The sequence below is a fragment of the Sciurus carolinensis genome, chromosome 1 (assembly GCF_902686445.1).
Source record: "Sciurus carolinensis chromosome 1, mSciCar1.2, whole genome shotgun sequence".
Lineage (NCBI taxonomy): Eukaryota > Metazoa > Chordata > Mammalia > Rodentia > Sciuridae > Sciurus > Sciurus carolinensis.
In genome coordinates, this window is record NC_062213.1 from 56,333,695 (window position 1) to 56,361,099 (window position 27,405).

A 27,405-nucleotide genomic window follows, 5' to 3' on the forward strand; every position below is an offset into this window, starting at 1 on the left:
ATACATATGCAAAATCTAGGAACTTCATAATGAAAAATAGTGATGGTTTTTGATTTTCTCTTGAGTGTTCTGAGTATAAAGCATTTTCTTACAAATTCTGATCTACTCTAATTGCAGCTTAGTATATATTACATTATTTGTTAAAGCCTTAGACATACTGTGGATGTTGATATATTGGATGTGGCTGCTAATAACAACTCAGCCATGCTTCTTAAGAGACATTAATGTGCTGTTATTAGCACCAAATTCAAACTGTTTTGAGCAATAGGCAATCAATAAGACCTAATAGCTAGACACAGCAAGTCAATAGCAAGATCTACAAAAATATTGATTTAATTATACCAAGAGCTATGAGAAGGAAGCAAATATAAGCAAGCTTTTGCAAGTGATCTTGCTAGCAGGGCATTTCCATTTGGGCACTCACCATCATAAGTGTAGATGTTGATGTTGCGAGGTTCCGGGTAGAAGCAAGAGCAGATCAGTGACAGCATGGACAGCTCCTTCATTTTTTCCTTGTAGGCTGAGAAGAAAGACTCAAGTTAGGACCTTTTGTTTTTTGAATTTCTTCTTAATGCTTCTCTAAATTTAAAATAATAATTATAGCATACTGCAGAATGAATACTGCCAGGTCCACTGCTTTGCTTTCTTTCACAATGAATAAACATGTCGAGGGCTGGGGTTGTGGCTCAGTGGTAGAGCTCTTGCCTAGCATGCATGAGGCATTAGGAATGATTCTCAGCACCGCATATAAATAAAAATAAATAAATAAAGGTCTGTTGACAACTAAATAAATATTTTTAAAAATGTCGACAAAGCCCTGAGAAGTATATTCCTTATTACAGAGGACATGAATTGCATAGTATAGCAAGTTAGTTAAGAAATGAAAGGGTGTTAGATGGAAAAGGGAAGGAATTAAGATCCAGTAGGATAGGAGGGAAAAATAGGAAAGATATAAGGGAAACAGATTCAATTAGCAGAGAGACAGAACTGTTCTAGAAAACATAAAAGCAAGTCTATTGTATGAAAGCAAGATTCAGGAAGGTTCAGCCTGAACCATCACATACTCATTTGGGGATGGTCAGAGAACTAAGGTACTAAGCAGAAACATCCTTTAGGGACATTTTCTTGCTGCTTTCTACCATCCTCAAGTACATTGTCTTACCTCTTCCTCTTCTCACAACTACTGGGTTGTGAGATGTGACAGGAACTCCTTTCCTGCCTCTGAAACCCAGTTGCCAAGCAGCTGCAGGACTGCAGAGTGTGCTGGCCCTCACTCCCCGTCTCCATTACATTTTCTCCTTTCTTGTTGAGAAAGCCTCCTACTTCCTGGGTAAACTTGGCGAGCATCTCACTACTATTGGTTTTAAACAGTCAGAAGGGGATAAGAAAGCAGGACCCTTTCACCTTTGTTGATATCTAATTAGTGAAATCAATAAATGAAGGAAAGCGGAAGAAAAGAGGCATGAGAAAATAAGGCATGAACAGAGGGCATGACCTAGCACACTGCACTTAACAGGTAACGTTTGCATCTTGGCAGGGTCATTTCATCAGCACTGTAACCCAAGGGAAAGTGGGTACCTTAGGAAGGAAGGAATTCCTAGAAGATGGATTTGGACATTATTGGCAGGTGCATCTTCTTTTGGTCATTAAGATACTGATTCAATAATTAAATGTTTAGAGTCACAAAATGTTAGACTGAGAAGTTTCCATGAGAAAGTAGGAAACCAAGCCCCAAAGAGGCCCAAGTCACACATGGGCATGGATGAAGATGGGGTCTCTGGAAAACTGTAGTAAGTTAATCAATCTATCTCAAGATTACTGAGAGTTTTCTAGCTCTACCATTTAGGATGAGATCCAATAGGCCACAGTCAGGGCTGAGAATGTTGGCATATTGTTGAACCAGACACAAAGATCAAATATTTTCAGTCTTATATAATTCAATCTAACATGTCCAGAGGACCTGCTAAAAGAACCTCTGCTGCTTATTTCCTTAAAATAAACCACACGATTTGCCATGTGCCTTAAAAGTCCTTGCCATAACCCATTCTGAGGAACTTTATTAAATGCCTTTGCAATTTTAGAGACTGAATCATACTTCTTTGTCTTATTTATTTAGTTAATGAAATTCCATCCCTTATAAAGACCTAAGCAGATCTTTACATGGATGTTCAATGTAAATCACAATTTCTATCAGAGGATAGCACATTTGGTGGTTTAATACATTTAATTCCATGAGCTGACTGAAAATAATAACATCCAGGCTTTTTAGGCTAGTGGTAAGTTTTTTGTAAGAAAATGCAATATGGTATCCAACAAAACATTTTGCAAAATTAAATATACAGTTAGCCTTCTATATCTGTGGGTTCTACATTCATGGATTCAACCAAAAAGTGATGGAAAATATTCAAAATAAAAATTGCTTCTGGGCTGAACACATATAGACCCTTTTCAGTAATCTATAGATGATTTAAAATATGTGAGAGAATGTGTAGGTTTTATGCAAATACACCATTTTAAACGAGGCACATGAGCAACTGCAGATTTTGGTATTCACATAGGTCCTGGAACCACTCTCCAATGCATACTGAAGGATGAATGTATATTACAGGCATGTTTATAGATATCAACTTCATTAAGAAATAATTCAAACAAAAAACAGAAGATTTTACAACTCATAAAGTACTAAGTTTAAATTTGTAGAAGAATTTCTACTGAATTTAATGAATTTCTACCAAAGAGAATGCTCCTCAATAACTGTCCTTAGTTTCTTGGAATTTAAATTCAGTGATTTTCAGTAAGACCATTGCCCCAACTGTGCTTGAGAAGCTAGCGAAGAGAGGGGAGTATAAAGACTGTCAGGGACCAACACATTTAGAGCCCTATGCATAATGAACAACCTTTGCTGTTTTTGGACTGAATGTTTGTATCTACCCCTTCACCCCATTCATATGTTCAAATTTGATACCCAACCTGAGGATATTTAAAAGTGAGGTCTTGCAAAGTAATTAGGTCATCCAGGTAAAGCCCTCAGAAATGACTCCCTTACAAAAGGTCAGAAAGTTAGCTCAATCTCTTACTGCCATGTGAGGATACAAGAAATTAGGAGCCAGGTGCGGTGGCACATGCCTGTAATCCTTTTCACTGCCCAAAGTGTCCGGGCTTAGCCATTCTGATCATTTTAGCAACAGGGAGTGGTTGAACACTTTGAAAGGGGGAGAGATCTCACAAGAACCTTTTTGGAGAGATTTTTTTTTCTGACCTTTTTATGCAGGAAAGACCAGGAGGCATATTAAGAAACAAATGAATACGAGTCAGCAGGGAAGATGGCGTGGCTTGGGATGCAAAGGAGAAAGAAAAAAGATGCAAGAGACCTTAGGAAAGAAGTGCTGGTAGGAATGAATGATTGAATTTGGGGATAAGGATCTACAAGAGTGTGGAGGGAATAGGGTGAAAGATCCCCAGAAGTTTTCCAGAGAAAATGTCTCTAAGCTGAGGCTGGTCAGATGGTTTGATTTGAGGAATATAGGATGAGGGAGGGCTAGACAGAGAAATATAAATAATTTGGATATTAAAAAAAAGTTAGCTACGAAAGAATCCCCAGCAAATGCAAAGGACTATGAGAAACATGCTAATAAGATTTCACTATTGATATTTCATACTTTGAAAGGACAATCGTTTCTTTAGATTAGTGTATGGAAAACAACATATATTGATCTTTTCACTACATTCCAATACCAAGCAGTGTTGAATGTGTTTGCAAAAATGTGGGAGGAGATAGGTAATTCCATACTCTCTTTTTAAATGGTTGGTTGCATTTGCTATTAAACTATTAATGTTTGCAAGTAAATGCATTTCTCTAGTGAATTCATTTAAAATTCATCCCACATGAAGTATAATGATTCTATAGCAATAGTCACTTAACCTAATGATGTGTAAACACTAATTGTATTATTCCATTCTTCCAAATGGCTACAATGAACCATGAGTTATAGTAACAGAGACTATTTATTGAGCACAAAGAATGTACTAAGGCATTTGCATGCAAATCCTTTAATCATTTCCACAATGCTATGAGAAAGGTACTATAATTAGTGCAAATTGACAGATGGAAAAAAAGATTTAAGGGAGTTTGAACAACTTGCCTAAAGTCTGATGGATTTCAAAGTGTGATATTTAGTTTGAATGTAGGTCTGTCTGACTCTATGTGCCTTGTTCTCAATACTCTTTAGTCCCCCAATAATTTGCTCAGATGTTTTAGCACCAACTTCACTGTCTACATATATTTTTTAACAATAATAACATTTTTTACTAATTTTTAAAGCAAAGTGTCATATTGATTGTTAAGGTAAAATGTCTAAGATTTTTTCTCTTTCCAATTTTATTTGGACTTTGCTCCTTAGTTCTCACATGTGAATCATTGACTACATGGCTATATGTAGGTACAATAGTCCATTGATATGCATGGGGGATTGTTCTAGGACCACCTCCCCCAGTGCCAAAATCTGAGGATGCTCAAGAGCCTTATACCAAATAGTGTATTCAGAAGTGAAACTGATCAAATTGTGACATATGTATGTGCAAATATGCCACAAATGAAACTGGCTATTCTGTATTAACTACTATGCACCAATATGAATTAAATAATCAAAAATAAAATGGCATAGTATTTGACAATAACCAAACACATTTTCCTGAATGCTTTAAATGATCTCTAGATTGTTTATAATACCTAAGCAAGGTCAATGTAAATGCTAATAAATATTTGTTATTCTGCATTTTTGGGGGGGACTAATGATAAGAAAAAAGTCCGTACAAGTTCAGTACAGATGAATTTTTTAAAAAAATTTCAATTCACAGTTGAATCTATGAATGCAAGACCTATGAATACAGAGGTTCACCTGTTACATGCTGTGTAAACTTTTCGATATGTGGATTATACTTGGGTAATACGTGTTGGTACAGAGATGACCAGAGACCTCAGGAATAGTTTCTCAAAATATGCAGATTCAGTAATCAGACTTGATTTTGGGATAAATTAAGACAGTAAAGAGAATTGTTTACTTGGTAAAATAAAATATACACACACATGTATTTCCCTGATTATTCTAAACGTGAACTCTGAGCTCTTTGCTCATTTTCAAATACATCTTAATTTTATAAATATCCTGTTTTAAGAAGAAAATAATATATATTAGTCATGACATTATGCTCCATTATTTTTTAAAGGCCTAAACAATTAGAAGGAAGTGTCTTAAAAATTTTCAATTTTCCACTTCATTTGGCTTATGTGGGAAGAACCATTAATTTGAGTTCTCACACATATTGTTTTGTTGTTATTTAATTTGTAATTGGTGGTATCATTGACATTTCTTCTGTTTATTCATTTTGTACAAATGTTTGAGTCCTTAGCTTTGCCTTATGTTGAGTGTGTTCTGACTTTGTCCTGACACACTGGCATTCTTGGAGACCATAAGGATGCATTTGGAGGACTGGATGGCTGCCCTGTGGCCTGTTTTAGGTGGATGTCACTGAAGAACGCCTGGGGTCTGCTAACACATGCCTTTTCTCTTTTTCTTTTCTTTTGTTCCCTGGGATCATATTAGTCTAAGCAGGGAGGTTTTCTTCATAAGTCCCAAAAGAGTCACTTTGGATTCAACATAAATTTCTTTTGAAACGTCTCTGGGGAGATAGCAAAGGATATGAAATGTAGGATGAAAGTCTCTTGCACTTGGTTTTACAGCAATTATCTTTGCATGCTTTTTGAAAGAAAGGACAAAAGCCCTTTGCTTGAACTGTGATCAATTCATATGAACAATGACAAAACCATTTTTATTTTTTCAGGAAGAAAACTATCATTTCCAGGCAGAGGTGTCTTTAGTACCTGGCACTTGAGAAGAGCTATGGACCCTACTTGCTTGGCAGTCTTCAACTGGTGCCAAGGATTTAAAAGGACAACAGACAATGGGAGGAACAACACTCTCTGCTAATTGGTTCTGAAAAGAACTAAGACTTACATCTGCATTGTGCCACACTGCTGCTCTCCTACTTCTGTCACTTCTCTCTTTTTTTCCACTACCTAAGTCTTTAACATAGATAGGAATCAGCTACCTGTAGCTCTTTTAGATTCTTCTTTTCCCCATTTCATAAATTTAAGTTCCTGGTGCTTGTTTTAACTGGGTTGTGACCACACTGTGTCTTTCTTGGGTAGTTTGCCTGATTTGGAGTCCTATAATTTAAGGTCAGATTATTATTATTGTTGTTATAATTATTACTACTCTCATATGTCATCTCATTTAGAAATATTTTGGGGAGTTCCATCACTGTGATATTTTTCTTTAAAGGTGAAAGTGAATAACAATTTTATTTTAAATACGTCTTACATACTATATTGGCTCAAATTTGGAGCATAAAAATATTTTGGTTGATGAATATGTAACTGAAGATGTGACATTTAGAAAGAAAAATAAATCACTCAGATTTTTAAAGACTTATTTTAACATCCCAGAAAATCACTGATATGAGGTAATGCTCTAGATATTTCTGCTGTGGTGATGTAATGCTAATTGGTTTAGCATAAAATTAGATTCAATCTGCATTCATTCAACCCATCTCTCCCTTCAAGAATTATGGTCTCCCCAGCTAGGGAAGTTTTGAAAGATTCATATTTTGACCAACCAAAGCATCCCAGTTTTTCTGTATATTATAGCTATCCAATCAAATAAAGGGACATTTAACAAGGTCAAAGCAGTACAACCCATCACTGGGTGTTACAGAAACATATGAGGCACTTAAATTTCAAAGGACTTTTAGCTTCAGTAAAATGGTGACAAGGAAAAGAAACTGGATGACATGAATCAGCTCCTGTGATCAACAGTATAATAGAAGCAGTAAATTGTCCCGACCTGGACCTTACCTTACTCCTGATCCCTTAAGCTCCTGCTGTGTTTAATGAGAGCTCCAATACATCATGCAGCGTCTTGTCTTTTTTTTTTTTTTTCCCTTCTCGATGAAAGAAATTATTATAGTCCTTGATGGAGACTAAACTGTGGCCAGAACTACACTGTAGTTTAAAGGAGCATTAGAAGTACTTAATCTGCTTCTGTGTCAAGATTTTATAGCCAAGCCTAATTCTGAGTACTGAGGGATCTCCCTCCTTCCTGATCCCCTAAATGCTACCAGGTAGTAGTAACAAGCCTTAAAGTGATAGCTAGGTTGGTTGGTACTTAAAATGAAGCAAAGCCTAGGTGATAAAACCAGTCTGTTCATCTGGACATGGAGAGATGGCTCTAAGGATGACTTTGCTCTTCCTTCTGCGGTTCCCTGAGCCAGGAGGCTCCTGCTCAAGGCTGCTATTGCATTTTCTGGGTTGATTCTCCAAAATGGCTGAACATGGCTCACATAATAATTCAGCAAAACTCACACTTCTTATGCAGAATGATCATCACATTTCTGGAGCCAATATTCAGAGTGACGAATATTTTAGTCACCAATGATAAGAATGTTAGTTTCTGGCTCACTTTGTTATAATAGGTTTTCTCCAGAAAGTAAGCCCTGAATTCTACTTCACATGAATTTTAGAATTTAGTGTGACTTCACGGAAGGCTATATATATGGCAGATTACCTATTATGTTCTCAGTGAAAGCAGGAACTTTCAGAGATGGAAAGTGCAAGACTTTCATCACAGTGAAAGAAAAAATCGTAAAATCCCAGTGACTTTATCTCATTTCATGGGCCAGGTGACTTTTTCATTTGAATTAACCAGTGGTTTGAATACGGAAGATAATTCACTTACTGAATTCAAAGGAATCCTATTTATCATCACAGGATGGGGTTGACTATCTTCAGATAATGGAATATGTTAATTTATAAAGAACACTGGGAAGAAACAGAGTCAAATTAAGCAGGAACCCTGCAGTAATTTCTGCAATAGGCCTTATTGCTTATATTCTGATTTAATTCTTCTATCAATCTGGAAATTCCCTGAACGTTCAAAGCACATTTCTTGAAGAGTTTGCATGTAAACCTCTACTTTCTTAAACTGGTACAAGTGGTTCACTGTATTACAAGAAGTCCATGTCATTGTTTTAGTTCTCAGTGTGTCATAGAAAACCCATGCTATGTACAAACCCATGCTATGTACAATAAATATCAATCATGAATAAAATACATATTTTAACTTAGTGTTATCACCAAATAATATTTATCATGTTTCTATAAAACAGAATTGTTATCTAGTACAAATTGTACTTATGGTAGTCTTCCTAAACGTTTTCCTAGGAAATGAATGGTAATTAAGTAATTAATAAAAGATAAGTATTTCAGATAAAGGTCACAACAGTCTCATGTAGGAGCCAGCAGTTTACTTGTCTACCCAAACATGAAGCTTTGTAAAATGCACAGTATGTAGCATTTACTCAATAGTGTCCTCAGTGCTGGGTTTTCAAAATCACATTGATTGTATTTTTAACTATTCATTGAAAAATTGATGATGCACCTGGTACAAAACTAAATAATTGGTTAAGATTTTCCACTGAATGAAAACAAGTTCTGTGACTTGTTTTCACACACACACACACACACACACACACACACACAAAACACATATACATGCTTTTTAAAAATATGAAATATAAATACTGTCAAGGTTTATAATTATCTGATGTCAAAAAAGCAGAAGCAGTAATTTTGTTTTTGAGCAACAATTTTGTTTCTGGCAGTATGAGAGTGACAGAGCCTGAGATGAGTGTAGAGCATCTTACTATCGCTTCCATGATGCAATTATCTTCAGCATCCATTTCAGAGACAGCTGAATCGGGTGAAGGACAATCTTCAGGTTAACCCAGATAAGCCACTGAGCAGTGCTTTTGCGTTTTGGAATTCCAATATTACTTCAAGCTTTGTCATGTGAGGACTCATTTTCTGAAATAGTTCCCATCAAATCATACTCTAGAATTTTAGTATAATTTTCTGCCAGGAACCTAAAGCAATATATAGAGCAAGTAAGTAATGCATCTGAAGCCTTTGCATTCTAGTTGGTTTGTGTCATCCAGTTTATGTTATAAACAGAATGAAAATGTGAAAGGCAACTTAGTCTAGGATAAATTTTCCAAATTTTATTAGTTTTTTTTTCTGGATTTTTTTTCCCTTTTTCTTTTTGGGTACTAGGGATTGAACCTAGGTCCTTGAGCATGCTAGGCAAGTGCTTTACTACTGAGCTACACGCTTAGGTTTTTTTTTTTTTTGAGACAGGATCTCATTCAGTTGTCCAGGCTGGCCTCAAACTTATAATTCTCCTGCCTCAGCTTCCTGAGTAGCTGGGATTGCAGGCATATGGCAAGGTACCTAGTTTGTTTGGATGTTTGGAAATAAAAGCTTTAAGAAGTGACCATTTTCACATATCGTCAAAGAAACATTTGTCAAAGGAAGACATACAAAAATCCAAAAGGTAAATAAGCAAATGTGTTCAACATCACTAAGCATCAAAAACCACAATGAGATATCTTCTCTCACCTGTTAGAGAGGCTATTATAAAAAAAAAAGACAAAAGATAACATGTGTTGGTAAGGATGTGGAGAAAAGGGAACCCTTGTACACTGTGGGTGTAATGCAATTAGTACAGCCATTACAGAAAACAGTATAGAGGTTCCTAAATTAAAAACAGTAGGATTCAGGAATCCTACTTATGGTTATGTATTAAAAAAATGAATCTGTATGTTGAAGAGACATCTGACTTTTAAGTTCATCGCAGCACTATTAACAAAAGCCAAGATATGGTATCAACCTAAATGTCCATAATGTGTGCACCCACACACACTCACACACTGGTAAACTATTTAGTTTTAAAAAAAGGAAAACTCTGTCACTGAGGACAAATGAATGAACCTGGAAGACAAATTTAGTGAAATAAGCCAGGCATAGAAAGATAAAAATTATATGTAAGTTGAACTTACAGAAGCAGATAGTAGAATTGGGTTACCAGGGCTTGGTATAGGGGTGGAGGAATAAGGAGAGGTTGTTCCAAGGGTACAAAGTCTCAAATGGCATGAACACATTCTGGAGATTCACTATACAACATGGTGACCAGTTAGTAATAACGTATTTTTTTTTACCTGAAACTTGTTAAAAGAGTAGGTCTTAAAGTATAAATTTAATGAAGGAAAGAAATGGTCATTTCCGATGGCACAAAAGTTTTGCATGCTTGTGCTATGATAAATGAAGTTTTGTTATTATTCTAGGCTCAGTTATCACTTTGCCTTTAGCAAATGGTCACAGAGAAGATGAGGTCATTGAAAACTGGATTTGATTTACTTGAAACAAGCAACTACATAGCACAGAAAAGACAGAAAGATTTAAAAAGTAATTATATTCTTTTGCAGGTTAATTTCAAAAAATGCTTAAAATAAGGTTGTTAAAATAAAGGTAAAAATAAGAATTCCAGTGAGATCAGGAACATTTGTTCACACCTTGAAGAAATATATTGTAAAGAGTGTTTTTTATTTTTTTTAACTATGGAATTTTAATCTTCCTTTTATATGATAACTGGTTTATTTGGTTTGGTTTAAATTATCTTTCCAAATAGTTACCTTGAGTTCATTAATAATAACTATTAATAACTTTGCATTTTATCTTGTGCAATTAGAATCACCAGTCATAGCATCTTGTACCTGGAAGGAACAGTAGAAATCCTCTAATGATATTCTGATTTTATAGACAAAGAAATCAGACCTAAAAACCTTTATTTCTGCAACGCTGCTCCTCGACCCTTCGGGGGTGGTTGGTGGTGGAGCAGTAGTAGTAGCAGGGACAGATCGGCCAACAAAGTGGGAAAGAGATGTGACTGGAATGATGGTAGGCTTTAAAAGAAAATCAGTATTTTTATTTGATATTTGACTTTTTTCTCCTGTTTCTAAATCTGCTAGTACATTTTTAGTATCGGGCAATAAAAAACAAAACAAAACAAAACACAACTTCTTTTGCTTTGTGGGAGACCCCTCTAGTCTAAAATCTCTTCCCGAGCACTTGGAGCAGCCTTTCAAGGATGTCACATTTTTCAGTCCTTCTTGGGAAGGATAGTCTTCAGTCTGTGAAGACCATGCTTCAAATTTGGGTAATAATTTGGGGGCAAATCCAGAAGCGTGGCACTCTTTGCGACTTAGTCTAACCATTGCCATATATGTGCAATTTTTAATGCTTTCAGAATTTCTCCAGTTAAAAAATTTTCATTAAAAACAATATTTCCCTTTGATTTTACAAAAACATGTTGCTTCTATCTTAGATACAAGCACAAGTCTGGATTAATCTCCTGCTATACAGAGGAAAATAAGCATCAAGTGGTGATTGACTTAAATAACCTTTAAGGACTTTGAGGACTTCAGATGCTTTATTCTGTGACTTATGTCAGTCACATCATGTCACTTAACTTCTCTGGACTCCTTTTTATCATTTATAATTAGTTCCTCAATGCTTTGGGATTTGAATTCTACATATTTAGCAAACTTTGCTTTTTAAGTAATTTTCCCATTACATACACATTCATCTTTTTGTGTTTTCTTCAGTAAGAGCTTTCTTTACCTTACTTTAGACAAGTCATTTTATGATGCCTCATATTAAAGAAAAGGGAAACTTTATCTTCATATTTTTGCTTTGTAAATTATTTCTTCTTTCTGAATCTTAGTATTTCATAACCATTTACATGGTAGACATAAAATATTATATCTAATGTGACAAATGATTCATGAAGCAAAGCTTGTCTTGAATTTCAAATTATTAAACTATCAGGGCAAATTATAATTTCCCCCATATTACATGAAAGGTCTATTTTTGGCTTCAAATATTCTTTTCTCACAGTGAGGTAGAGTAAGTGATGCATAAAATATAAGCTTTTTGGATGCCATCTGGAACTCTCTTTGAATTTCTAAGAGTCATTCTTAAGAGAAGGATTACATGTTGGGGTAACTGGCTGAGAGAGACTGGAATAATTTATATACTTTATCTGTGGCAGCAAATACCATATTTATTGGCCCTAAAATTTTTCAACAAAAATGAAAGAAGAAATAAATCAAGTCTTTGACCTGCATAGGATTATGTGAATTAGAATTTGGCATTAAAAAAATCACAACTTGGAAATCCAAACTACCTAAGGGCACAATATTGGTTCCCCTTTATGTTCCATTTTCTCTGGATTAAATATTATTCATAAAAAAATAACTTGTGGTTTGGAACATTGCTTACATCCTCAAAAATTTAACAGAGTTGTAATAGATAGAGTAGGACAGATGTCATATGGACTTGGATGCAGGGATGACTTCTAAATCTCTCCAGTCATTGAGAATGCAGTTCAAAAGGCTGGGTTTGTATATCTCTAGAAACAGAATCAAACTTAATGGTTTCTATTGCAAAAGCCTTGTGGTGACTGGTCTTCCAGGATAGTCTTCTTCCTGAATTGTTTCACATAGGTTAGCTTGCATTCCTCAATTGCTTTGTTTGCTGCTGGTCATTATTTCCTAACTCTATTTAAGTTTTTTGAGGGTGAGGGAAGATGTCTAAAAGCCTTTACTGTTTCTGTATTTCCCCTGAATGTGAGTTTACGCAACAGTTAGCAGGTGTTCTATAAATGCTTTTCCACTGTTGCTGACTGTTGTGGAGCAGGGAGGGAATCAGCAGCAAAAGAGCTGTTGATTCTCTGAGTGACCCATTTGACTTCCTCATAGAGACTAAGTTTAGGGTGGGGCTTAATATCCCAGATGTAGGAGCTGAGAGAGCTCAGATCTTTGTTCCATGAAATTCAGTAGCTTTGCATTATGCTGTGGACTCGTGTTTTTGTACTTTGAAGTTACCTTCTCTTACTTGGTCCTTGTTCCCTAGCTGTGGTTTGCTGATAAGTTGAAAAAGACACTAGTTAATGGTATGACAATTATTTGGTTTACAGGCAAGTCTTAAGAAAGTCCTCCCACTTCTATCATTAGAAGGCAGCTTTGCATCAGCAACCAATTCTCTGTGCTGGGAGGAAAAAGAGGCAGGTGAAGGAATGTTGCTCTTAATGACTAGAGGTAAGTAAATACTACCCTAAGGTAAGGGAGAGAAAATAGGTAGGAATTGAAGACTTGTACTCCAGTTTGGGATCTCTCTGGTTTTAGACACCATATTAAACCTTTTGAATAAGAGTTTACTCACAAAGTGTTTGCAAGACATTATTTTAAGGAATGAGTCAGGTAATGTGTGGAAAAACTGAAGTGCTGTACTGATGTAAGATATCCTTAATAAAGATTAGTTTTCTCCAAATGGATCATGATTTTTTGAGAGTGACCTTTTGAAGTTTTAAAGGACTTGGCCAGAGAAAAGTGTGTGGGTTTTTATTTCTTATAATTCTGCTTCTTTCCCTTACTTATTTCACCCTTATCATGAAACCACTGGGCACAACTAGAGCTCTTCTTTATATTCAGGGAGACCATATATAGTGGTTAACTAAATGGGCTCTGAGGCCAAACTGATTTATTTAAAATCCTGGCACTTTCACTTGTTGCCTGCATGTGACTTTACCTTCCTCCTTTTCTTACCTGTAAAAATGTGGATGACACACCTTGTAAGGTTCTTGGCATGGTTACTATACTTAACACAGTATCCAATACATTATCAGTCAACAGTGTCATTACTGAGAGCCCCATATGTGCTGTAGGGACGACAAAGTAAGTGAAACCTGTATCTGGGCTAAAAGGAGCCCTTGGTATAACTGGATATAAGAGAAAGAAATGTCTTTATTGAAACAAAAAGTAAAACTTGCTCAAGATGAGGAAGCCAGGATGCAGTGCAGAGAGTGATGGATTGGAAACCTGGCTCCTGAATTTGTGATCCAGAGCAAGTCACATAACTTCCCTTGCCTTGTGTTTGCTTTTCTTGTCAAATAGAGATAACAAAACTGATCTTAGAGCTGCCATGAAAATTAAATGGAAAAAAAGTGCATAGTGGCCTGCAACTTGTAATTGACTCATGCATAGTAGGTGAAGAATAAACTACAGGGAAGACAATAGCAAAAACTCCTAACAAGATGCTGTTTGGCTAATTGTTAGACAATAAACTCCCAAGAATTCACAGCAAGGAAAGATTAAGAAAAGTTAAGACTCGAGGTTGACTTGGGAAGCCTGCTGCTGTTCTGTCTTGGAAAGTGTGCCCTGCCTCAGAAGCAACTCTGAGAAGTCCTTTTGATATTGTAGCCGATTATCCTTTCTGTATTACCAAAGTTCACTTGTAAAGTGTATTAAAAATGAAAGAACTCTCATGTATTCATAGTTCATGTTTAAAAAACTCCTCCAAAAATGATAAAATTTGTATTTTTTATTACCAACATCCCAGCCAGAGAGACTGCATAGAACCCCCTTGCCTGGATTTGGCTACTGGTCCACGTAAGTAATAGGCAAGTGATGGAAAAAGAAAAAATGAATTTTATGCAATTTGATCAAACTGAGGAGAAGCAGCTGGTCAGCCAGGATCCAGGGAGGCTCCCTGGCTTGGTTGCCAGTAACAGTTTTCTGGGAAGAGTAACTTCATAGCTGTTTGCCATTTGTCAGAAGCAGTATTTAATCTTTGCAATTTGTTTAAGTGCACAGGTTTTTATTCTTTTCAGCTATGCAAGCTGGACACAAAGCCTAGTGTTGTTTCCTAAGTGACAAGCACATATATGTGTGTATGTATAATTTATGTAATATATATTTTATATTATACAATGTATATTTTGTATAATATATAAAACAATATATTTTGTGTTTCTTACCTTAGGCAAATTGTAATATAACTTGCCACAATTCACGAACATACTGCAACTGTGCAGTTTTTAATATTTCATTTTAAGAAAAATTTTAAAAAATGCAACCCAGTTTTTTTTGAAGCTGCTTAATTCAGTATTTCTTCAACTTGCTCCTTAACCTGGAAAGTATTCAAATAAAATTTCATTTTATTTGTTGTACTACTAGATTTAAAAAAATCAAGCATCATTAATAGAAGAGATGCAACTCCTTTTTGTCTTTGCATCTTTGTTTTTTTTTTTGCAGTACTGGGGATCGAACTCAGGGCCTTGTGCTTGTGAGGCTAGCACTCTACCAGCTGAGCTATCTCCCTAGCCCTCATCTTTGTGCTTTGATGTTACATTTTTTTTAAGGTGAGGAGAATGGATACACTCCTTGTGAGCATCTGAATTGTAGTGAGCCTTTCATATAAAGCTCTTTGTCATTTTCCCATGTCTATATGCTTATAAGAAAGTAGGTGTATATCTTACCATTCATATTTTATGGCTTATAAATGTGAAAAAATATTGGGCATTTTATATGCAGGTTATTATCATTAACAGTATCTAATTTGAAAAAGGAATATACTATACTTGTCAATATAAGCACATATTTCTCCAAATAGGTATGCAGTTATGTCATAAATATAATCTCTAGTTTATGTACCATACATTTATATAAATTGCTGTTTTAAAGGAAAAACAAAATGCCCAAGATGCCTTTTTATATCAGTAGTGAATTATCCTCCCTAAGTCTTCACAAAGTCAGATGCTAGATGAATACTAATTTTATTTTTCAAGATACCTTTGTTGCTCTAGTAATTATATTCTGCTAACTCCTTACAGATTAAAAAAACAGTAATAGATTATTGATTGGTATCTGAAAATGTATTACTTTCACATGCAACTGGGAGAATATGAAATCCTTTTCTCCAGCAATCATTTCAGGAATATTCTGTTGGTATTTTTTGGTTCTTGTGTCTTTATTATGCTCATAGAGGAGTGGGTGAAGAGGAAGGCAAAGTAGACTCAGAAAAGAAGGTACCCTGAAAGAAAATACCTAGCTGAAGGAAGGGTGTCAAAAATGGAAGTAGGAGATAGGATGCCAAGTAGGGAGATGGACAGGTGGGGATGAGAAATTGTGCAGCAGTAGAGTGAGCTGGGATGAAACTAATGGGCTGGGAATATTTTAAGATTGATTGCATGTGTGCCATGCACAAATGGTTTAATTCCCCTTTCTCCTACTCTTCAAAGTGATCTTAGTGTAGACTTTAATATTTTAATGCCTCTGGAGTCAATTTTTATTTATTCCTATTGAATATGACATCTCATGTTCGTAGGTAGCTACATTGGCAGCTGTGTCATAAAATACTATCAATTCTCCCTCTTAACACCAAGCATTAATAAGTAGTGATCAATTCCTCAATTCCAAGCAATTTTTAAATAACTTTTTCATTATATGTAGAAATTAACATAAAATTGAGATGTTTAACTTTTCATTATACTTACTTAGTATTTTCATCATTCATCTAGGGAGTTAGGGAAGGGGATCAATATTTTTATTATTAATTTCTTAATATTTGATTGTTTTCCTAATCCTCCTAACAGCCATATGACTTAGGTATTATTTTCTCCACTTGGTAAGGGTGAGGTGCCAAAATGGTGCCACCAAAGGACAAACATGGGACCAGAAGCAAAGCAAATAAGAGAGCTGCCTCTGTCTGGTTAACCCTCTCAGATTTCCTGTGTCTACTTTGCACAGAGATTCTCTAAGATTGGCAGCTGCCATCTCAGGCCCCTACTTTCCACTGTTTCCTTAAAGAATCTTGGATTTGGGAAAAGTTGGATAAGAATGGAAATAAAACTTTGGGTGAGTTAGTTGCTTCTGAATCGATCTCTGGGAAGAAGATATTTAAGAAACAAGCTTAAATATCTATCTACATGAGAGCTAGAGGGTTCTAATCAGAAGTCTTTCAAAATGTCAAATGCTATTGTCTGAAAGATTCAAGCAACATTTTAGTTCACTTTTCAGCATTTAGGAAGTACTTTTCAAAGCCAAATGACTTTCTGACTCTGCTTCTTGTTCCCACTTTACGCATTCTAAATGCATGCCCAGTAGTATTTCCACCAAAAAAGTCCAGTTATTATATCTGATGACAAAGAATTCAGGTCTTTGCATTTATAAAGTACTTGAAAGATAATGATCACTTTCAAATTCTCTTCCTTGATTCTGACTATGACAGTCTGATATGGACAGGAAGTTATTATTCCTGTTTTATTGGTTGTTAAATTAGAGATGCTGGAAAAGAAAATCCAGACCCAAGTTAGTGAGAGTCAAGATGAAAACTCAGGGCTTCATATCCTGCTCCTGGTCTCCTCCTTCAGCATAGCATTGGGATTGGTGGAGAGGAGCAGAACCACTGGGCTCTCTGTCCTTTACTATAGAGTAAGAGATCAAAATTCTCCCTCTGGAGGGCCACACTGTCCTGTATTCCCCACTGGTCATCACTGCTCAGATTGCTTCAAGTGACTCAGGGCCAGTTGCATCAACACCACCTGGGAGTTAGTTAGAAATGCAAATTCATGGGGCCCACTTCAGATCTGTGGAATCAGAACCTCTGGGAGTACAGCCCTAGTTCCCCAAGTGCTGCTGATGCTCAGGAAAATCCGAGAAGTGTTTTAATTAAATGATTCTCTGGCTGGATTGGCTGCCAGTTTAAATATTTTAATCCTGCAGCCTTTGGGTGGATCTTAGTACTTCCTGATTGAAGTCATTACACAATTTTTAAAATGGTAAACCTCTATAGTTAAGAGCTTCCGTTACTACTGCTTAAGTTTTTTGGTATGTACAGGATCTCATTTTATTCAAGACTAAATTCCCCAAGTGTGAAGATCATGTTTATTTATATTCTTATAATACCTTACACAGGCTTCTGAACAGAGCTAGCATTCAAATCTATTTTTGTTTTACTGACATTAACTATTAATGACTTTGGACTAGAGACAAATATGCCTAGTGTGTAGCTTTCTTCACTGTTTCTGCTTGATTATAGTACAGAGGATTAATGTTAAACTTCATTAGTTTCATATCAATGTCTTATCTATATTGAAGCCCACCTATATCCATTTTTACTAGAACTTTCTTCTAGTCATGGCTCCGAAGCTTACCATACGTGAACTTGATTGAGCAAATTCTTAGAACTTAAATTTACTCATCTCTAAATAGTGTAACTTGTATGCTATACTGGTCTCACAAGGATTATATGGAGAGTTAAAAAGATGGGACAAATAAAATGTTTTCTAGAAATAACAAGATCCCATATAGATAGATCATGCTATTTGATTTTTCTTTTGAACAATTTCCAATCTTCTAGGTGTATGTACTCTTTTCTTAACTATAAAAGGAAAAAGTTGTTCAGAAGTAGAATGAAAGATAATTTTTAAAGTAACAGGAATGATCTGTCATAAAAAGATTTGAACTGGCTTGGGTAATTTTTCACGTGTTTGAATAATTACTAGGAGGAAGACGTTAACAGGCATCTTGCTGTAAACTCACATTACCGATAGATATTTGTGTTTGAAATTAACAAAAATGTTGCAGTAGTAAGACAATTGTGTCCTGAAGGCATGGTTCCCAGGGAGGCTGCAGTGAGTCAATAACAGTTAATAAACAATAAATTGGGGTTTTTTCATGTGAGTTAGATTCCTACTTACCAGGACACCAGAACTAGAAGACTGTTTTTACGTTTACTGTGAAGTTTTTTTCCAATGGAAATTAAACTTTAAGGATGCAGTTCATAGGAAAAAATATTCCAAAAGAAGGAGTTTGATCTCTTTTAAAAAATATCTATGGGCCTAGATTTAAATTTAATTCTCTTTACCCTGAAGACAACTAAAAGATTGACAGATTCTTATCATAGATGATCTTCTGTTATAATAAGTACTTGGATTCATGGAAAATGTACAAACTCCAGTATCTGAAGTATGATTATTGTAGAATAACTGCTACATGGGTCCTCTTATAGACACTGCTTTATGATTTTGTAAAAAGAATTCAGTCTTGGACAATATTCTTGTTCTATAAAAATAAATTATATTGATATACCACATGAGGACTATAATCTTCTATTTCTTATCACAAAATCAAATTTGGAAGCAAAATTTCAGTGTTAAATATTGTAGTTTTGAAGTCAGAAATATTGCAAGTGAGGAAAAAGTCTAAAATATTTTCATTATATTTTTATATTATTATTATTGTTGTTATTGCTATTATTATTATTATGCTTGGGATCAAACTGAGGGCCTTGAACTTGCTATGCAAGTGCTCTACCACACTGAATAAATGAACGTTCCCAACCCTGCTGTGGTTTTAGAGTGGTTTTAAAGTATAACGTGTGGCTTCTCTTAAGTGCAAATCCTAGGAAAGCTATATTTCCAGATGACTAGCAAAATGAGTGCTGAAATGCATTAATTAACCTTTACATTCACATAAAAGTGTTTTGTGAGAACAAATGTACACAAAATGTTATCTTTAATCATGATTAATAAAAATGGGTTATTATAAACACAGGTTTTACTACTGCAAATGTCTCCTTGACAAATGACAGGGCCTGATTCTTTTATTAAAGATAATTAAAAATGTTTCACAAGGGATTCTGAGCCTTCCCACAGATCTCGCCTGCCTGTCTGCTTCTGGGGTAATAAGAGAATCTTGAAGTAAGACCTAATAGATCTATTCAATGTGGATGCCTGTGCTATATATCTCTTTCACTTCTAAATTTATTTTATAAGAACGATTATTAAAATCAAATGTCTAGAGGTTGTGGGAGGAGTTAGGATCCATTCTGAAACGTGCTAGCAAGCCTGAACCCGATGAGATCGAGCCAGCTTCTTTTCCACAAGGGATCATCCCAGTGTGTTCATATCAGAAGCTGCTGTTCTGCTTCTTTGAGCCTTGTGTCCATACATTACAAACCCCTCACAGCTCTCTTCACCCCAAAGCCTAATCCACAGCAATTAGTTTAATAAGCTCCAGTTAGCTATTAAAACTAGTCATCGGGTTGGGATGCATTTCCTCTTCAAAGTGACTTTGAGCTGGGAAAGGACAAGATTCTCTCAGGCTTGTTAACAAGAAGACAGTGTCACAGGTCTGACCCCTATGGTGGGACCACTTCTGACATGGAGTTGATATGAGACTAGCAGGTATTAGGTTAAAGATACAGATTCCGGAAATAAAGGGCCTGGGCAAGTCACGGCATCTTTCCATGTCTGTTTCCTCAGCTGTAATAGGACCTCCTACTTAGGATTGTTAGATGATTAACACAGTTAATAAATGCAAACTGCTCAAAACAGTCCCTCACATGTTTTAGGTACTATGTAGGGGTTAAATTCAATAAATACAAGCCACTTCTTGAGCTGGGCATGGTGGTGCATGCTTGTAACCTCAATGATTCAGAAGGCTGAGATAGGAGGATCGCAAGTTTGAAGCCAGCCTGGATAACTTAGTGAGATCTGGTCTCGAAATAAATACAAAAGGCTGGGGATGAAGCTCAGGGATAGAGCACCCCTGGGTTTAATCCCCAGTACTGGAAAAAAAGTCACCACTTACAGAGATTCTGGTATTTATTATACCAAGAAATGGTTCTTAAAAGAAAGGAACATGGTAAGAAAATTGTTGATTAAACAACTAGTTAGGAAGATTTTTCTTCAAGGTCTTCAAGTTTAGATTTTTGACATCTCCAAATGAAATTTTACATATAGCTGTGACAGAGTGTGAGGATTAAGTGTTTAAAAAACACACTACTTTTGTAATGTGTATTAGCATGTCTTGAATTGCAACCCTTGGAAGTTTCTCAATTTCTGGGACCCTGGAACAAACTGTTAACAACAACAAACAAGAAGGAAGGAATGGATAACCTTGAGACTTCATCCGACTTTATGTTGAGTAACAGTATATCCTACTACCTCTGTGCCCAATTTTATTTGGGATCATGTTTTTAATGCATTATTTATTTGGGAAATGCTCTATTTCTAATTTGAGACATTTTATATACATTATCATTTTTGCAGGATAACATTTCCAGAAATGTGGTAATGTTTGTGTGGTCAGTCAACAACTGTGTGGAAGAAGTAAGATGTGATATTTTTGATGATATTCTTCGAAGAACCAAGTTTTTCCCCACTAGGTTGATTTTCTTGGAAAGGTAGTATTGAATAATGGAGGTCCTCTGTTGGATTAAGTAAGCAGAAGGAAAAAACCCACAATCTGTTTTTGAATATACAGCCATAATCAATAAATTCTTAATAATTTTCTCATGTGGTACCCAGGAAGAAATACTGTTAGGATATTTTGATAAGTACTAAGTATGAAATAAAACCACAGATACATTTAGTGTGGTTTAATTCTCTTTTAAGTTCTTCATGATGTGGAGTATTTGTGGTGTAAAGTTTGAATTTGAGGTTACAAACTTTCACACATTTTCTCATATCCAAAAGGTTGAGGTTGAACTTTTGTTCTGCACATCATTTGCAAATAACAGTAAGCTAACATTATTATTTATCATACTTTCTCAATTGTGCCACAAACCACATTCATTTCTTAGGCAGGCAGGCAGGCAGGCAGATACACATACACACACCCACAGAGCCAGTTCCTTATTTTCCCCACATTTCTCTTGAAGGTCTTCTGTTGAATCCTGCAATATAAATATATCTAAAAAATCTAATTGAAAGAGAGTGATGACACAGAACATATAATCCTCAGAGGAATAAAATCCCTAAGTATGCACGAGTTTGGAAGTGAAATATTTTGTAAAGATTGCCATGAACTTAAACTTGTTAAGATGTAATATTAGGTTCTTATAAGGGGTACGTGCATATCATAATTCTTAAATTGATGATTTGGTGGTCAGAATCAGAATCATCTGGGAGCTTGTTAGGAATGCAGAATGTCTGGCCTCATCCCAGGCATACTGAATCAAAATTTGTACTTTAATGAAAATCAGATAATTCATAGGCACATTAAGATATGAGGAATACAGCGATATGACACTATTAAATATTTTACAGGTGGATTACAGTTACATAAAATGTAAGAGAAAAATAATTTTCCTTCTAATGCAGACCTGAGAAAAATTCACTAGTGATGATCCTAGAAATTGTGCTGATCCTTTGCTGCTTTAAAATGAACATCAATTTTCTACTAAACTAATGAAACTATTATAAGGAGATGCTTGATAGTTGTTGAAAGCTAACAAAAATCGAATTGAAATCACATTATATTTGGTTTGAAAAGGCATCTTTTAAATGGAAAAGAGAAATAGAAGACCAGAAAAAACAGGAACAGTTTTCAGGATCCCTCCTCAGTATCACACTATAGATACCTGCTTTACCAATAGAGCCTGCAGCTTCCCTGAAGGTGGAGACTCAAATATTAGGAGTGTCCAAAATGGGACACATTTTAAATAAAAAAATAGGTAAACAACAATTTTAATTTCTATATTTAAATATTAAAACATTCTGTTTCTAAATAATTTTGCTAATAATACTTACATTTTCTGACATTTCCTACTACTTATTCACTTACTTATTCAAACTCCAGAAGTAACATAAATGATATTATAATAACAACTTAATGAAACTAGAATTAACCAGGGACTAAGCTTACTTGCAGATTATGATCATTCATTTCATTTTAACTCAGTCAAAAATGCCCAGACCCTTTTCATTCACTAGTGCAAAGAATAACATTAATTTATTGAACAAACGTTTGAAAGTTCCCAATAAAAGAAAATAATTTACTAAACAGTTAATATTTAAAGCAAGATTTTAAATCATCTACTTCTTTAGAGAACTTGACTGCCCTCTAGTGGAGTAAAAGTTAACGCAGACGCCAAGGTTTTCCAATTGAGACAATCAAGGAGATTCTGGAAACAACTGGGTCACTAACTAATTCAGTATTTTCCTCTGCACTGGCATATTTATTTCGTTTTTCACATAAGGACACTGATATTGTGACAACAGAATAATGTATGTTTTTCCACAACCAAAAGGAAATTGGTGTGAGCTGGGGTTAGCTATCAGCACTGTGGGGTTGACCACACCCAGGTCCAGTGTGTGCGGTTGGTTAGCTTCCACTGCTCTGAGGCCAGCTTCATCCAGGTTTTCGTGAGCAAGGAGCTACTGCTCTGGCATGAATATAGAGTCCATCTTATTCAGTTGAAATAAAAACCAACAGGGATTGATAAATCAGTAATTTTCCTAAACATGGCCTGGATTTATCAGTGACAAAATTTTCACTTCAATATGTAATTAACTCATCTTTCATTTCATTTTTTGTTATTCAGATTTTACTTAAAAATTCTGCTTGATAGCCACTATTTGATATTCACAGAATTAATTAACTATTTTGATCCTAAATAATAAAGAGGAAAACTATTATTGCATGAATCAACTTTATGGCTCTCTGAGAGGGCATTTCTTGACTCTAAATATATGTAGTTTGCAGCATTTTATCACCAGAATGAGTGTTTTGATGATACTGTGTCAAATAATCACATGCTTATCTCATAATCTATTAGCAAATTAAAATAAAAAACCAAAAGTAATTAAACTTTTTAATGCAACAAATAATATCTTGGTAAAATTTTGAAGGGCAGAGGCATTGTTCTGACAAAATACCCCTCTCCTTTAGAATAATATACTACAAATATGTAAATCATATTGCAAAACCATTGTGAATATTGATTAAACAAAGTTCTAGATTTTAATATCTCAAATCATCCAATCAACTATTATTAAAAATATACTTTCAGGGAATTTTAACATGCATAGACATCAGATCTATTATACTTTTATACTAGCAAGTGGCAGTGTGCTACACTGGGTCACACGGTGTTTATTGCAAGCTCAGCTTACTCATCTGGTATGAACTAGATATATGTGATTAATTGATGTTACTTTTCTTTCAGTTTTATCCTAAAATCTCAATCAAAATCTTTAGAGTTACTTATATATTTATGTAGAAGGGTAATATTATATTTACTTAATACAATCATGTTGAATACAATAATTGGTTAATGAATAAAGAAAAAAGCACCCACTTTGGTGACTGATTATGCTTTGCAGTTGCGATTGGAATGACTGTAAAATCTATTATTTTAATATTGTAGAGGTCGTATTTCTTTGCATGATTTGCAAATGCAGCCTGATTATGGCAGAAACGATCTTTGCATTTGCTATCTTTGGGGTGAGATTTTTATTAGGTAGTGGCTACAATTTTTCCATTCGTGTTTCTGCATAGATATGAGACCAGGATCAAGAACAGCAGTTGGAAGACAGTTTTGGGGAAAAATAGTTAAAATGTTGTGCATAACCTATATTTATATGTTTACAGTTATAACCTCATGCTGAAGATCATCAGTTATATAATATTCACCCATTGCAGCCACAAACAATTCTCTGGAGAAATTTTCCAGCGATCGCTAACACACAGACCCTGCCCTTTGCAAGCACCTGAATATATGTCCCAGTCACATGAACATACAAAATCCTAACAGAAAGTCAAAATATATTTGCTTTATAACTTAGAGGAGTAACTGGAGACAAATTTTCTCTTTGGGGGGAGAGGGAAGGAAGAAGGGCGAGAGAAATATGGAGGAAGAAAAGTGAGTGCAAGGGTTAAACCTTCACCAAAAGCAATCAGTCCTTTACAAACAAATGAGAACAAATAAGGCTACTGAGTCATGGAATAATAATGCTGATTTGAAATAATAAAACTTATGATGATCAGTTTGTAGACACCTTCTGCAGCAGAAACCTCGCAGTAGGGGTGCAGAGCATGGAGCAAGATCGCCCCTACCCTCCATTCTCAGAACCTTTCCATGCGGGTGAAGTGCGAATTGTGGCAAGAGGGAGTAGCTCAGGACACTGCGCAGAAACCAGTCTACGGGGATGCTCCCGCGGGGGCGAACGCCCAGTTCCGGAGAGGGAGGGGTGCGCAGGGCGCGGCGGGAGGCTCTGCAGGGCTGGCAGAGCTCCACGCGCCCAGTCGCCACATGCGCCCCCACTCGGCCAGCGGCCGGCGGCTCCGGGCCCCAGCCGGGAGGGGTGGGGCTGAGCCGCGCCCCACTGGAGTACAGAGGGTCTCTGGAAGATACCCTCTACGGGGTCTCCAGCCTGGGAAATCCGAGAAGGGTGGGTTGTGGGCTTGGGTTGGGGGGAAATGTCACTGAACTCTAGGTGGGCTGTGGGTGGGCGAGAACCGAAAACCTTTCCGCACCCCAGGGGAGGGGTCACCTCTGTGGGCTAGAGGCCTGGAGGGGTGGGGTTGCGCCTTTGTGTGGCCGGGTGGGGCTCAAACCAGCTTTTCTGCAGAGCCACCCAATTGACTGGGAGGGGCTCCGCGCCGGGACTGAGAGCCACGCCAGGTGTCTGCACATCCTCAGAGGAGCTCGGCTGATCTGGACTGCGGGGCTGGAAAGAGGGATCCCAGGACCGTCGACCTCTCAAGCGCCCCTCCCATATTCCCTTTCCCTTCCAGCCTCGCTTGAGGTCTTCCCTGCGCGGCGGGAAGGGTGGGGCAGGGCGGAGCCGTACACATCCAGCCCTCTCCGCAGCTTTTACCCTCTCCGCATCCCGCAACCGGGTCCTGGGGGAGGGGTGCTTCCAGACACCCCCAGATTTCAGGGCTCTCCCAGCCTGTCTACTGATCCCTCCCTGGATCACTGAGCGCCCGAATCTTGGGACATTGGAAGCGCAAGACGAGTTGGGAATTAAGGCCTTGGATCCGGAGTCTTGTGTCTCTCTGATATAGGTTAAACGTATGAAATTACCGGCAGTTGGCCCTGTCTTTCCCACAAAATAGAAATTTCACTCGTCCAACTTAAGACTTTGACCTCTTTTCTTTATATTACGTTTACATATCTTTATCCGTATATTTATTTACACATATCTCTAGGTTCCAGAAGCTCGTCCTCAAAACGATCAAAGGAGTTCAAAGAAACCTTTTGCTGTGATTTGAACAGCCTATTCAATGTGGTTCTGGAAAGAAAAAATGTTAATCCACTCTCTTCTTCCCTCCCCAACACAGACAATGAGGCTACGGTGGGGCGGGCGGGGTCAGTGGTCAAGTCTCTTTCGGGAGCCGAGGCCAAGAGCCAGGAGTGCGGAGTGCGGGGCGGGGCGTGGCGCCGCTGTCCCCGCAGGGTTGGGCTGGCGGGTGTCGCGCTGCGCTCCCCACTCGGCCTCTTCCACCGAAGGGGGTTGGGGGTGGGGGCCGGCCCGGTTCCGCACAGGGTGGGGCTGTCCGCATTGTGCGCCCAGAGCTGCAGGTGCCTCCCCCCTTGGGACCGTTGGTCGGCACACAAAGAAACCCCACCCCGGCGCCTTCCGAGCCCGGTCCCTCTACCCCTCCCCGCAGCGCGCTTCCCCGCCCCTGCAGCTGCCCACCCGCGGCCTCCACGCCCTTCCCGACTTCCTCTCTCTTTCCCCTCCTTTTCCCTAAAACAAAGGAAAGGTCCTACTCCCACCCTTCCCCCTGCTGCCTACCTCCCTGCACCGCGCCCCGGGACTAGCGGTTTTTCCAACGAGACAATACCATAAAATGTGCCCCGCTCTCCTCCTCCCCCACCTCGTCTCCACCCATCTTTCAAACAGCCTAGATGGGACCGCTTTGACTTTGCATTTTTCTTTTTCCTTTCTCCCAACCTTCCCTCTATCCCTTTCCCTTCTCTTTTTCTTTTTTAACCACAGAAGAAATATAGGAGGTTACAAAGCACTTTCCAAAATGTCCCTTAACCCCATTAAAGGCAAACAGTTAAGGTAGCCCGCTCCAATCGCAATTGAGCTTTAATTTTAAATATGGAAAAAGTAAATTCCCTATCCATGGGAGGGCAACTTACCTGCTTCTATCTTCTTAAAGAAATCCTTCGCTTTGGATTTCCAAGGATTCCCTTTTTGCCCTCCCACCTCCCCTAGAGCTACCTCCGACCTTCCTGGCTCCTGTTACCATTAACGTCTTTTTCTTTATAAAATATCTCCGAATGCCTTCAAAGCTCTAAGCGAGCAGGTGAGAGGCGAACTCCCGGTCGAACAGAGGGAGAACGAGGCGCGATGCCTTACCCATTGCTGTTTTAGCCATTGTAAGGGATGTGCAGATGCTGAGCGGTGGCGAAGGCGAAGGGTCCAGCTACAGCAGCGGAGAGAGCGAGAGAGGAGACTGAATAAGGCACTGAGTCTGCAGAGTGGGACCGTGCTAGAGAAAGAGCAAGAGGCAGGAGCCCATGAATAATTATCACTCAGAAGCTCAAGCAGATTGGCTCCCAAGGTCCCCTGACATGACTCCCGCAGAGTCAGAATCTCCAAGCATTGAATATTGATCGGCCAATGGTGCTGGAGTACAAAGTACCAGAATGCAGTTTGAAATGGAAATCAGTCCTTTCCTGGCAGTTCCCCCCATTTTGGGGCCCGGATAGTACAGTCCAAGTAGAGTGGAGCCTTAGCCTAGAATCCTCCTAGGAGCTAAGAACTGGGCTGTGCCTACCTGTGCACCAAGAGGCTTGACTTGGTTTACATGTTTCATTGCACAAATAGACATAAAAAAGGGAAAGGAATTCACAGGCCTGAGAAG

General features: G+C 37.4%; 1 protein-coding gene across 1 annotated transcript in view; it reads right to left on the reverse strand.

Moving 5' to 3' along the window:
* The window catches only part of Stmn2 (stathmin 2), a 50,854-nt gene extending 23,801 nt beyond the window's left edge, over positions 1-27,053 (reverse strand). Inside the window, exons 1-2 of the mRNA XM_047527858.1 lie at positions 26,898-27,053; positions 425-520 (exon numbers count right to left, since the gene is read on the reverse strand). Of these exons, the coding sequence (XP_047383814.1) occupies positions 425-520; positions 26,898-26,916 (115 nt within the window). The 5' untranslated portion in view covers positions 26,917-27,053. The remainder of the gene's footprint in view (positions 1-424; positions 521-26,897) is intronic.
* Positions 27,054-27,405: the final 352 nt, after the last annotated feature.